The sequence below is a fragment of the Emys orbicularis genome, chromosome 2 (genome assembly GCF_028017835.1).
Source record: "Emys orbicularis isolate rEmyOrb1 chromosome 2, rEmyOrb1.hap1, whole genome shotgun sequence".
Taxonomy (NCBI): Eukaryota; Metazoa; Chordata; order Testudines; family Emydidae; genus Emys; species Emys orbicularis.
In genome coordinates this window covers 208,147,915-208,162,346 of record NC_088684.1, presented here as the reverse complement: position 1 = coordinate 208,162,346, position 14,432 = coordinate 208,147,915, and the positions used below count along the sequence as shown (strand labels likewise).

Here is a 14,432-nt window from a genome sequence, read left to right as displayed (position 1 = left end):
CTTGCCTTAGCTCCTTAATTTTCACGCGGCACTGCTGTGCGTCCCTGTTATGGCCTCTGTCCTTCATGGCCTTGGAGATCTTTTCTAATGTTTTGCCATTTCTTTTACTGTTTCGGAGTTCGGCCAGCACTGCTTCATCTCCCCAGATGGCGATCAGATCCCGTACCTCCCGTTCGGTCCAGGCTGGAGCTCTTTTGCGATCCTGGGACTGGGACTGGGACTCCATCACGGTTACCTGTGCTGATGAGCTCTGCATGGTCACCTGTGCTCTCCACGCTGAGCAAACAGGAAATGAAATTCAAACGTTCGCGGGGCTTTTCCTGTCTACCTGGCCAGTGCATCTGAGATGAGAGTGCTGTCCAGAGCGGTCACAATGAAGCACTGTGGGATAGCTCCCGGAGGCCACTAATGTCGAATTCCGTCCTCACTACCCAATTCCGACCCCCATAAGGCCGATTTTATCGCTAATCCCCTCGTCGAGGTGGTGTAAAGAAACCGGTTTAAAGGGCCCTTTAAGTCGAAAGAAAGGGCTTCGTCGTGTAAACGTGTCCAGGCTTAAGTCGACTTAACGCAGCTAAAGTCGACCTAAACTCATAGTGTAGACCAGGCCTATGATAACAAGTCCATTAATGTGGTTTCATTCGTTTCCCAAACTCTCATAGATTCTCTGCAAGAGACGTGCTAAACCCTAAATAAAGGCCAAGAGGCTCCTCTTTGGAAAATATTACTGAATGGATGGGATATCCCTTTTTTTAGAACAGTTGCATTAATTAGTAGATATCAATTTTAAAGGCTGTATCAGGAGTTTTTCTGAGTTTTGTTGGCAGGGCTTTGGAGCGGAGCCCGGAGCTGGAGCGCGGAGCAGCTCTGGAGCAGTGGAGCTGCAGGTTTTTGCCTGGAGCTGGAGCGGAGCCGGAGCAGAGCTCCAAAGTCCTGTTTGTTGGCTTCCTCCAATGTGTTCTCGCTCCGATGTGAATGGGTCAAATCCTGCTCACTTTGTTCACGCAAATAGCCCTGTCCAATCATGTGAATAAGGTGATCAGGATTTGGATTTGGCTTAGTGCCTGCAATGATAAGACTCACATAATTTCATAGTGGTTGAAACTGATGTTTATAACTAGTAGTTTCACAGAGGTGAGTCTTGCAGTCTTTGAGGCCATATGGTGCATGTAGCTGAGACTCTCTTCTCCTCTGGAAGTGTCTCACAGAACAATAATTTTAGTCCTAGAAGACTGTAGTGATTGACTTGTTAGATCTAGTGACAGCCTCATGCAACTGCTTCTGTACAGGAGAAGGAATTCCATTATCTTTACTGTAATCCTGTTCACTTATGCTAAGTATCCCATAACACCTGGCATTTGTTGAAGTCAGCTTTGGTTTAAGTAGATTAGGAAACTGTCAGGATTAAGACATAAAAATATTCTAGTCCGATGCAAACCAAAGAAGTGTCTTCGTGCTCTTGGGACCTGGAGTGGGTGTGTTATGAACAAAGATATAAGGGGGCACACCGTGAAAAACCAGATAGTTGATTAATTAAATCTAGATTCAGATGGCATACACTGTAACTTTTACTTATAAACGGGAAAGGGATAAAAAGATGGATTTAGGGGAGTAACTTTGGGAGCACACCTGTGCATGAGATGGCTTCCCAGAGACTGGTGTCATATTGAACCGTTTTCCAGCACGATATTATTATTGGCTTAGAGCAATAAACCTGACTGATATTGGTTATTTGGTTGCTTCACTATATTTCGTAATGAACCAAAGCGTGGTCAAGCAGTTGAAATATAAAATGTATCAGTAAAGCAAGAAGAAACGCTGCTCAGAATCTGGATGGAGGGAAGGATAGGCTGAATTTCATCTCACTCAGACCAATCCAATAATTGTCAGCCCCTCTCAGGAGAAAGTGAGAGCCCACCTAGCTGGGTGGATGAAGGAGAACTCAAACTGATATGCCTGAAGCTTCTGCTGCAAAGCACCCCCAAAAGTAGGGTTTGTCTTGAGAAAGAAATTGGCAAATCCCATGGAGGTTAACAGGTAGTGAAATATCTCACCCCAAGCACTGCCCATAAGTGTCTCATGTACATTCAAGCTTTCATATGGGTATCTCAGTGTCTGATACTTAAACCTCCTGTGTGTATGACATCTCTCCTGGAACTCCCCTAAAATGGTACTCGAAAAAACAAGTTATTCAATTTGTTAGTACTGTTATTTTAAATAAGTATGCAGTGGTTCAAAACATTACCTCTCACAGGTGTTTACTGAAGAATACAATATTATTTTTAATAATGTGTGTATCCCCAAATGTAGAACAGTGTATGGTACCCAGAATGTATTGTGCTTCTCTGTTAGGAATATGGGTAAAAAGGAATGCAGTCGAGGCAGGACTACTGAAAATTTGACAATTATGCATTTGAAATCAGTTTTCATTGGATTATCTTCCTCATTCTTCTATGTCCTGATTCAATAGTCCATCCCTATTCAGCAAAGAATTTAAGTACAAGCTTAATTTCAAGCACATGCTTAAGTACCATTAAAACCTATAGGAAGTAAGAACATGTTAAAATACTTTGCTGAATTGCGGTGGTAAAGAATAAGCTTTTTAAGAGCAACTGATTTCTGTAGTCCCCTTTTTGTTCACAAAGATGGTCAGAAACATAAAACACTAATTTGGTAAAGCAAAATGTTGAGCTGATAAAAATGTCCTTGGTCAGAAGAGTTCAAAATTTCAGAGAGCAATGAAATTGTGCAATTCCGCATTACTGTAAAGGATGAAGATGAAATTGCTCTTAAGGAACAAGAGCACTTTCTGCATGGCATCCGTGCACACTGGGTTCAACATACAGTATGGACAATGAAAAAGGGCATTTCAGCTTAGACGTTTCCCCCCTCTCATCATTTAAAGTGCCACTTTGAGAATCCATAAGCATAGTGTGAAATTTAAAAGAGAAATATAAAGATTGAAGTCCTGATATTCTAGAGAGAACCTAGTTTTTCACTGCATTTCCTTGGCATTTGTTCAGAGCTCAAAAGTAAACCTTTAATTTACTCCATATTTTATGACGGTTTCATGTTCTTTTCAGATCAAGTCTGCCCCCACCCCCAACACACCCTTGTCTCCTGTACAAATAATGTATGCTTCAAGACTGTGTGGGAAGTTTGTCAGATTTGAGACAGCATTACATTACTCTTCATGATAGCTGTCCTAAAGAAATTGTGCTATCAAGCTGGACAGGAATGGGAAGTCCAAGATTTGTTCTCTGACAGAGTTTTCAGTTGTAAGCATTTCAAACCAGGGAGGCAGGTTGGCACAGTAAAGTCATTGCCTGCCTCCAAACTCTCTATAGAGATGAATTGCTTCTTTTTCTCCCAGCTTCCCACAGTTCAGTTTTATGTCCTCTTGCTGATAAGGATTCTGACGTATGATGTATTGATTATTTGTTTTTGTTTTTTCTTCACTAGAACTCTCATGGCCATGAATACGATAATTGTAGGCTTGATCATTGTTGTGCCTATAGATTGGTTGTGGTTAGTATTTGAGGGCTTCAGAGGGATAAGTAAATTAAGATATACAACTTCCTCACTCCTCTCCAAACCACAAAACCATAAAGAAGATAGTCATAAGTTTTTATTTTTAGTATTTACAGTTGATTTAGTGCCAGAAGACACCAGATAATGAATAGAACAGTTCTTATCCCCCCACCCACTGAGCAAGCATAGTTTGAGCTGTGACTGTGAAGGCTTCTCCCAATTATCCCAGCCTCAAACCTGAACTAAAGAGTTTTATCTCCAGAGAGGTGATCATATAGTCCATTCTCCATCTCCATTAAGTCCTTGGTCTCTATCCGTTGACAAAAGGCCTATTCTGACAGTGATTTTTGGGACATGGACATTTGTACACTATGAAGGGGCTAGAGAACACCACCTAATTTTGCAGACAGCCACCACTGAAAAGTCAGCATTTGCCAAAGTTCCTGCCCAACAGCATATGAGATAGTAAAGTTTTTTTCCCTATAGTTACAATGGGAAATAACTGTGGTATCGGTTTTTTGAGCAACAGTCAGCTGGTTTATATTGCTAGAGGACAGAAGCACATTGTAGCCACCACTAGAAACCAGCTGCTTCCGACACATTGTATCATCTTTCCAAACTGGCACAATGATACAAGGAAGATTAAAAATAAAATGTTTGGTTTCTCAAGGTGGCATTTTCCTAACACATACAGCCCAAACTCGACAGGAAACTCTCCATCCATCCAGACATCTCAAAGTACTTTACACACACTTTGTGCTAATGTTTAACGCTAAAGCTTATCTACCTCTGAGGTGAAAGGTAATTACGACAGAGCACGGACATCTCATTATTATTATAATTTATTATTTGTGTTACTGTAGCACATAGGAGCCCCAGCCACGGACCAGGACTCCATTGTGCTAGTTGCTGTACAAAAACAGAACAAAAAAGACAGTCCCTGCCCCAAATAGCTTACAATCAAAGTATGAGACAAGAGAAAACAGATTGCCGTAGACAGAGTACAAGGAAATAACACAAGACAGCTACAGAGTGTCAGACAGATGAAGGCTGAACAATGCGATTGTGGCAAATGTCATGTTAGTACCATGATGTTTGCTGGGAGACGGGGAGGGTATTACTTAGGAGGTGATCAGCTTAGAACATCTTTAAATCTTTTCCAGTAGTTCTGTGCTTAGCAAAAAGAAGTGCTTGGGGTAATTCATCCTTCAGGGGTTATTCTGAGAATTCAAACTCATAACCACACACGATCAGATCCAGGTTCTACATTTGAAACTTTAAACTTGGGACCAGCTATTCTGATGCTCTTCCCAAAGGAGGGAGGAACAGTGTATGATATCTGCTGGTTCACATTGATTTATTTTCCTTTAAAGGAAACATTTTCTTGAATTTGGATTAATTTTTTTGCTAAAGTAAAATATTCTACCATATCCTCTGTAAGCCTAAAGAAGTTAACAGTTCACTAAAATTTCTGCAATATATGAAAGAAACCACAAAGAATTGTAAATGTAACCACTGCTTCTCTCCAAGATGACTGGCATTAGAGCAGGGGCGGGCAAACTTTTTGGCCTGAGGGCCACACCGGGTTTCCAAAATTGTAGGGAGGGCCAGTTAAGGGAGGCTGTGCCTCCCCAAACAGCCAGGCGTGGCCTGGCCCCCACCCCCATCCAACCCCCCCTGCTTCTCACCCCCTGATGCCCCCAGGGACTCCTGCCCCATCCAACCCCCCCTGCCCCCGATGTCCCCCTGGGACTCCCACTCCTGACTGCTCCCCCCACCCCTGACTGCCCCACACTGCCCCATCCAACCCCTTCTCTCATTCCTGACTCTTCCCTCCCCCCCCGGGAACCCTGCCCCATCCAACCACCCCTTCTCCCTGTCCCCGACTGCCCCCAGAACCCCTACCCCTGACTGCCCCCGCCGCCCCATCCAACCCCCCCTCTCCTTCCTGACTCTTCTCCCCTCCCCGCCCCCCGGACCCCTGCCCCATCCAACCACCCCTTCTCCCTGTCCCCGACTGCCCCCGGAACCCCTACCCCTGACTGCCCCCCACTGCCCCATCCAACCCCCCTCTCCTTCCTGACTGCCCCCATTCAACCCCCCTGTTCCCCGCCCTCTGACTGCCCCGACCCCTAACCCTAACTCTATCCACACTTCCGCCCCCTGACCACCACCCCGAACTCCCCTGCCCTCTATCCAACCCCCCCCTGCTCCCTGCCCCCTTACCACGCTGCCTGGAGCATCGGTGGCTGGCGGCGCTAGAGCCGCACCGCCCAGAGCACCAGGACAGGCAGCCTCGCCACCCGGCTGGAGCCAGCCATGCCACCGCGCAGCACAGAGCACTGGGTCAAGCTGTGGCTCTGCAGCTGTGCTGCCGCCCAGACCATTGTGCCGGCGGCGCAGTGAGCTGAGGCTGCGGGGGTGGGGGAGACAGCAGGGGAGGGGCCGGGGGCTAGCCTCCCGGGCCAGGAGCTCAGGGTCTGGGCAGGAGGGTCCCTTGGGCCATAGTTTGCCCACCTCTGCATTAGAGGAACCTCTCACTTCAAGAAGATATTAGTAGCTTGGAGTTTTTTAAATACAAAGTGGCATTTATGTGTTGTTGATTTTATTCTGTTGCTCATTTGGTTGTTTCCTTTTTAATCCATGAAAAATAAGGAATCTCAGATTTAGAGAGAATCAGTTAGTCAAACCTACTTCCCCCACATTCTCACAGAGCAAACTGTATTTAAAATAACAGGTCTGCGTTTTGCTTGCCTTGTGTATGCAGTAGAGAGATGTATGGTTTCATGGATCTAAGTTCCAGACTGTACTTGAATTCTCTTCCCAGTGCAATTGCCTGCTGAAGAAAGGTGTAGCCTTGAACTGCTGTTTGAACAGTGCAGAGAGGGGGGGAAATGGGCCTTGCTGATGGTTACAGAACTCTGTGTGGGTTCTGGTGCAATTGGCTGTGGGAAAATATTTTGAAAATGGCAGCCACCGATTAATATGTTTCAGCTTCCCTTACACATTTGCTGCTGTTCATGCTACATTCAGATCAAACATCTGGTGCAGGGGTCGGCAACCTTTCAGAAGTGGTGTGCCGAGTCTTCATTTATTCACTCTAATTTAAGGTTTCGCGTGCCAGTGATACATTTTAACGTTTTTAGAAGGTCTCTTTCTATAAGTCTATAATATATAACTAAACTATTGTTGTATGTAAAGTAAATAAAGTTTTTTAAATGTTTAAGAAGCTTCATTTAATATTAAATTAAAATGCAGAGCCCCCCGGACCGGTGGCCAGGACCTGGGCAGTGTGAGTGCCACTGAAAATCAGCTCGTGTGCCCCTTCGGCACGCGTGCCATAGGTTGCCTACCCCTGATCTGGTGGATAGATAGAATTACCAACTGGTACAAAAACTGTTTGCATGAAATGTGTGTAAGTTTTGCTGTATTCGTCTCATTCTTCCACAAATGGTATGGTCCAGTCTCATTAATATCAGCCTGTGGAATGCTGGAGTGCTGAAATGAGGAGTTATTTAGCACGGCACTATCAAAGGTGGAAGGCCCCAAATTTTAGCTTTCTTTTACTTGTGTATCTAATTTCTACAGATAATTTCTTTAGCCATGTATGTACATTTGTATGATATCACCCCCCCACCCCCCCCCCCACACACACATATACCATTGCTGGGTCATAAATGGTGCTGTTTCAATGACTAGCAGCAGACGGACGGGAGGGAAAGGAGGAGTTGGAAAAGCACCACTTTGCCCAACCCATGAATATTTCACTGGTGGATGCATGTCATTTATATTCTCTTCCCACAGAAATATCTTAAAGTTGCGATGGTTATTAATTCTAACCCCCTGTTTTCAGTCACTTATAATTTCCAAAAATGTCCTTTCTGGCTAAAATGTTCCAGTCAATTCCTAACCAAATGTGAATTTTTGAAAAAGTTTGCGCAAAAATGGGTAAGCCTGGGTTGGAGGAGGAACATTCTCTTTCCCCGTTTTAAAAAACAGTCTTAGCTGTTTGAGGTTGAGGTTAATGTGATGAAATAGCCTCCCTTGAAGAGAACCACTTCTGAGTTTTCCAGTGAAAATTGGTTTTGAGTTGACTGAATTATAAGATTTTGAAATTCACACACAGTGTAAGAGGAGTACGTTTTGCTCACCTAAACGCACAGCTAAGCAAGGCCATACATGGGACATGTGCATGGTTGACATTGCAACACAGAGAAGTATATGTAGAGAAAAGTGCACAGTGAATGAAGTCAGGGATCCTCAGGAGTCCTTTCCTCATTCACTGTGCACCTGTTAAAGTGCACAGGGAATGGGTCTGGAATGAGGAGGACCCCACTGAAACCCTAGCTTCACTCGAACTGCATATCTCGTGAAGTGGGGCAGTGAATGAAGCAAGGAGGAACGTTCTGCTTCCAGTGAAAACAGTTTATTCATTCAGCATATGCGGTTTTCCATATGAAGTGTCTGGGAGTTTGGCACCACTGAAAAATTGATGAATGAAGTGCAAAATGTTTTCACTGTCATGGGAATTTGTACCAACAGGAGGATAAAGTGTTCTTTGCAAACCTCTGTTCACTTTTGAAGGCAGGTACTGGAGCAAGATCAGTATCTGGGGGTAAATGACAAAGCAGGTATTTGTTGAATGATATTTACTGAGATTCAAATCCAATTTTTAAGGAAATCTTTGCGAAAAATAGTCTGAAAGCACAAAATTGAGGACACATTCCATGCTTCTCATTTTAAACAATTATGTACATTTCATCTCAACATTTGTTTACATTAGAAATATGATCAGTGAAACTAAACTGCTGTGTATTTAATAAGATGAGTATCAAGGAAAACTATACAGCTTCCAGTTGTAAACCATCTTTTCTAATTGCTTTGTAGGTGGTCTTTGAGGCCTTGCACAAGATAGAGGCTCGTGGTTATGTTGTGGGATGGATCATTGCTATTAGTTTGCTGGTGGGAATTCTCATCTTCCTGTTCTTGGCTGTGCTGTTATGGAAGGTAAGACATCAGTCAGACACAACACAAACACCAAGGTTAGCCCCTGACCTTGGCATAAATTGTACATCTGTCTTCCTGCATCCTGATTGTCTGTTCATTTAGTATCCATTTACTTTAATAACTAAACAGCCATCTACACCTAAAAAGCCATTAAACATCAAAAGAGTTTTCATCAGGGGAGATGAAATAGAAAATTGGCATCTTCACTGAAGGACATTAAATATTGAAAGCTGTAATAGTGATTCCTGACAGAAGAGAGTCCTTCCTTATACTCATCACTAGCTCGCATTTAAGTTTGAGGTACTTTCCCCGGATTTTTACAAAAGCACGGTGCTCACTGATTTCAATGGGAGCTGCAGGGTGCTCCCCTAAAAATCAGGCTAATTTTGCTTATTGAGGCAACGGATTCAGTATGTACCTAACAGAAACCAGTAGGTGCTTATTCTTTTGGGGGAGGCAAAGGCAAGGAAAGAAGAGAGGATGAGGGCCAACCAAGCTTGAATTCTTAAGGACCTTCCCTCCAATATGTTTTTCGAGGTGGCAAGAACAAAATTACTTGGTGTCCCAAAGCAAAATCCAGTGGTGGTAGTCAAAGGTCAGCATTTACCCTCCTTAAAATAGGAAACACCTGTTGTGTCTCAGACATTATAATGTAGTAAGGGTGGTCAAGATGTTGACATTTGAAGGATGGCCGCTCTACGTGATACATCTGAAGCATGAGGAACTTGAACCTTTTATTCTGATTTCCTCTTAAAATCCAGAAATGTAAAGGCCACTGCCAAGCCTATCAGTGGGTGGGGAACACACACAGGAACAGGCCCAACATTATTTTACTGGAGGTGAGAGAGCTCCAGTCACCTGATTCACACAGTTTAACAGTGTGTGTGTGCTACAGATGCATTCTACCAGCTATAGCAGGGTTCTGGGGCTACAGCTGTATAGTGGTCTAAAAGGACACATCACTGTGTGTTGCTAGGCCCAAAATGTGACTTGCAATTCCATGTTAAAAATGGCCACACAAGGATTATCTTGTGGCTATTTTTTTAGTTTGAAAAGCAATGATTGGCTGTAATCTGAAATCTTTCTTTATGCCCAATTTGGGGTACATCTGAAGTATTTTTGCCCGCCTTGGCACAGAATGTTTAAAAATCTCTATGATTGAGATGGCAGAATAATCATCAAAATATAGAGGTATCTGGTAGGAAAGGCCTATGGCTTGATTCTGGTGATACATAACTTTGAAATAAGGACCATTGCTGCATATAGTTATATCTATAAGACTGGTTTCATGTAGTTAGAGACCCGAAAGTGAAGGTATCTTCGTTACTAGGGATAGCAACTTTCACAATGTTTTTTCAGCACTCTCCGGTGCCATTTTTTACCTTAGAGTACCTACCAATTAGCACTCCCTTGCTTAAAATTGAGAATCAAGCTCTCTGAACCTTGTAAAAAAATGAGATTTGTTAGCCAATCAAATGCATGCACAGAAGTTGCCATTTTGTCATTTGATGCTTTGAGGAACAATGTCCCAAATGACAGCAACAAGTCATAATAATAATACCTAGCCCTTTTCATCCAGAGATATCAAAGCACTTTATAAAAGAGGTCTGTATTTTATAGAAGGGGAAACTAATGCACAGAAAGATGAAGTTGCCTGCCAAAGGTCAAACAGCAGACCATGGGCAGAGCCAGGACTAGAACCCAGGTGTCTAGAGTCCCAGTTTAATAGTTGGTCCACTAGGGAATATGGATTATTAAAGCTACAGATAATTTGGGGTTTTGTTGTAGAAAAATGTGACTAAAAAAACATTGATGCAGTCTGTAGCTGGCTTTTAATTCTGCTTTGAAACAATAATCCAGTATTAAATATTTTAATATTCATAGCAAGTAGAGAGTGAAAAGTGACTGGCAATATTAAAGTGCTGTGAGATAAAACTGACATGGGAAAATTGCATTCCTTTGAAGGGAATCTTAATTGCCTGATTGTAAAGATTTATTAGCTAAAATTGGCTTGGCACACCCTAAAGTAATTCCTGAATTTTATACATTAAAAATCCAAATAGATTTATATCAAGTTTTTTTTTTTTTTTAAAGCTTGGAGTGAAGTAATAGTTATAACAATATGTTTTGGCCCAAATGTGAGTCAAAGATTTGGGTGCTTTAAAAGTCAGTGTCATTGTTTGGACTGTTATGACTGCCTATTTCACTCAGAATAAAAACTATTTTTACAATTGTGCAAGAGCATTAAGATGTTTTTACAGACATAATAAACTTTATAGCATGAGATCAGCCAGTCTGGATTTGCTTCTCTGATCATTGTTTTAGTATTTGGTTTATACTCCGTGGGTCAAATTCACCTCTGGCCTAAGTGAGTACAACTCCATGGAAGTTCTTAGAGTGGTGCCTGCTTACATTGTGATGAATATGTCCCTGAACATGGCTGCTGCTCTAATGATTTAGGCCAGTGGTTCTCAATCTTTTCAGACAACTGTACCCCTTTCAGGAGTCTGATTTGTCTTCTGTACCGCCAAGTTACACCTCAGAAAAACTACTTGCTTACAAAATCAGATATAAAAATACAAAAGTGTCACAGCACACTATTGCTGACAAATGGCTTACTTTCTCATTTTTACCATCTAATTATAAAATAAATCAATTGGAATATAAATATTATACTTACATTTCAGCGTATAGTATATAGAGCTTTATAAACAAATCATTGTCTGTGTGAAATCTTAGTTTGTACTGACTTTGCTAGTGCTTTTTATGTAGCCTATTGTAATCTAAGCAAATATCTAGATGAGTTGGTGCACTCCCTGGAAGACCTCTACGTACCCCCAGGGATAGGTGTACCCATGGTTGAGAAGTACTGATTTAGGGCACTGATCTCATTCTGTTCAGGATTAGGCCAGATCCTCCTCCCTTTACTCATGAGAGTAGAGTAGTTCAAGGGGGCTTCTTGTGTAAGGCAGATGAGCAGGATGTGCCCCTTTGTTTGTAAAGATTTAGTTAAATAGCTATCTAAGCCCTACTCTGACTCCCTCTTCCAAGTTTGGTATGCCCCTGTTCACCCATGCTGGAACCCTCTGCCCTATTTACCACGTCGTCTCCTGCTTCCAGCAGGTCTACTTCATAGTGCCACTACTTATCCCCTGCTACCTCCATATATACACATTGAGTTCTTTCCTTGGCCACATACAGCCTGATGATCTTTGTTATGCAGGGCCACCTGGGAGCTACTGTCATATTATTGCTCATAACATCACATTGTGCTTCTCAATTGCAGAGAAAGGGCAGCAATTCCACTCCCATGACACCTGCTGAGAGGCTGCCAGCTGCTTGGGGCTGGGAGGGAGGGGAGGAACGAGTTTCTGCTACAGTACTGGCATACTATCAGTTGCACTGCTGTGCTAGTACGGCGTTGCTGATTCAGCAGCAGGGCAGGGAGGTAGACACACACCGAAACTGGATTTTTTTGGGTGCTACCTACCTGGATTATGCCATCATTGAGAAATAATAGATTGAAAGAGTCAAGTTGGTCCATATTCTGTACCTCTGTATAGTGTCCTTTAATAATCATAATCATAATCAAATTTATAATAATGTTTTAAAATGCTGTGGATTGAGGGATTTAGATGATTCATTGTTGAACTGATAAAAGTTAAAAGCAAACAAAGCCCCAAGCAACATAAAATCAAAGGGCTTTATGCTCAGCTGAGGATATAAGAGAAGTTTCATAGACTGGCGCTGTGTTGATTTACACAAGGAGTGATTTGTAAAATACAGGTGTAAAATTAATCATGATTACACTATTTAGTTTCTCAGGAATGCATTTTACATGTAAACAGTTTTCTGTCTAATATGAGCCAGGGTGTTTCTAAAGTGAGCCTATCACCATGGTATTCATGTGCCAATTTATGTATAAATACGGTTACTGTTACTCTTTTATAGTCTGTGTATTCTTGATACATTGGAATGGGCTCTAAACATTGTGAATGTTCCTTTTACAGTAATACACTCCTCTTTCTATAACTTGGATCTTTGACAGGATTGCAAAGAAAAGCCTTTTAGCAGAATAGTGTCTCTGATCAGGCAGGGAAGTCCTAGTTTTCTATCTGTACTAGGGTCAATTTCCCCTCTTTGTCATCAGATGAGTGTTTGAGAACCCTCCTTTGACTTCTAGGAGGGTATAGTGGTTTTCATCCAGGAGATGATATCATCTTAGGTTTTCTTCTAAGAGGGTATCATCTTAGGCTGCTGAGCTGATCATTGTATCAATAAATCCTGCCTTTGAACTGCCTCAGTGACAGAGGCTTATTCAGATACAGATTAAATCCAAATAAAAATGTCAGACACATTAAATGTTTGCTTGTGCAGCGGGCTATAATCTAAACGTCGTATTGAGGGATTACAGTATCTTGCCAGTCCTGTGCTAAAGGACAAACTTTGAAATATGAAGTTCCTTTAAAAAAATTAAACAAATTGGATATTTTAAATGTGTGCATGGCTATATTGTTTGGAGAAACACAGGCCTTATGTCTTCTTGCTGTGACTGTATAATCCTATTTAGAAGAATGTTTAAATATTCTTGTGCAGTATCTATAAATACTTTACATCTTATTTGAGCATTCAGAAAATGTCTTAAACTGTCTAAGGACAAAGCCAACTTGAAATTCACCTAGGTAGTGGAGACTCATTGTAAACATTGGCTTCCCCTTTTGGGAAGAGACTCTCCCTTATTTAGGGCCTCATACAGTATAAGTCGTCTTTATACAATGGGCCAAAACACACAGCTCACCGGTTGCCAGAAGGAAAAACAAAACAAAACTCTGCGCTTATTCTTTGCCAGTGGTTGCTTTGTATCCTGTGTTACAACTCCAGAAAACATTCTCTCTCCCTCTTTTATCTGCAGCTGAGGCACCTCAGGGAAGTGGGATGCTAACTGCCATTTCCTGGCAAGTCCTTATACCAACATCCTCTCCTGAATGTCTGTTTTAAGAATATTTGCCCCGCAAAGGAATAGAATTGCCAGTCCCTTGCAGAGGAACAAGGGTACATATAAGCATGGCACAAAGACCAGTTAGGATCTCAGTACGTGGCAGAGGCCATACTTTTCTATACGGGTTAAAAATAGCCCTTCTTACATAACCTTTCATGCATGAGATTTCTCCAACTAAATAGCAAATTCTTCCAAGCAGGAATCACAGGAATTGTCCTTTAAATTTACAGCTCCCGTAGCAGAGGTAGACAAGCCTATTTAGATTCATTGACATTTCATACTTTTGACAAACTTGCCATGTCAATCCCCAGCTTACCTGTTTTCACATCATTTCAAGAACAAAACAATAGTTATGATGGCAGTGCTTCAAAATTAAAGGTCATTGAAAGATCTATGGTGACACTGGAATAATTGGGGTTTAGATAAACAGGGGAGTTGACCTAACAAGCTTCAAAGTCTCTGGTCAGGGTCTCATGACTGGGAGCACAGATATCAAAGCACATATAAAGATTTAATTCCATATAGATGTAAACATACCTACCCATCGGAGAAATCTGCCTCTGATTTCATATAGAGAATTTTCCATTTTGCTTCAGTGGAGTCTCTCTCCATTTTTAAACAACCTAAAATATTCCCTCCCTCTTCCTCCACATCAAACACAAGCTCCTTGCTTTCAAGTCCCTTCAACATTTAGCTGTTCTATCCCCATCAGATCAGCTAATATATGAAGCTACCATCTGCCTTTACTCTACCAGCGATGGCAGCCTCAATTGCCTGCTTGACCTCCTCTCCATCAAGTACTTCTCTGCTTTCTCCCAGGCTATCCACTGTAGATGAGTAAAACCCTTCATCGGTTTGCAAAAGCTGCCACCTGGTCCCCTTTTAAATCCCACCT

At 42.1% G+C, this 14,432-nt stretch overlaps 1 protein-coding gene across 2 annotated transcripts in view; it reads left to right on the top strand.

Moving 5' to 3' along the window:
• ITGA9 (integrin subunit alpha 9) overlaps positions 1-14,432 on the top strand; it is a 305,024-nt gene that overhangs the window by 277,595 nt on the left and 12,997 nt on the right. For both annotated transcript variants that reach the window (XM_065399121.1, XM_065399120.1), the window contains one exon: positions 8,419-8,538. In XM_065399121.1, the coding sequence (XP_065255193.1) occupies positions 8,419-8,538 (120 nt within the window). The remainder of the gene's footprint in view (positions 1-8,418; positions 8,539-14,432) is intronic.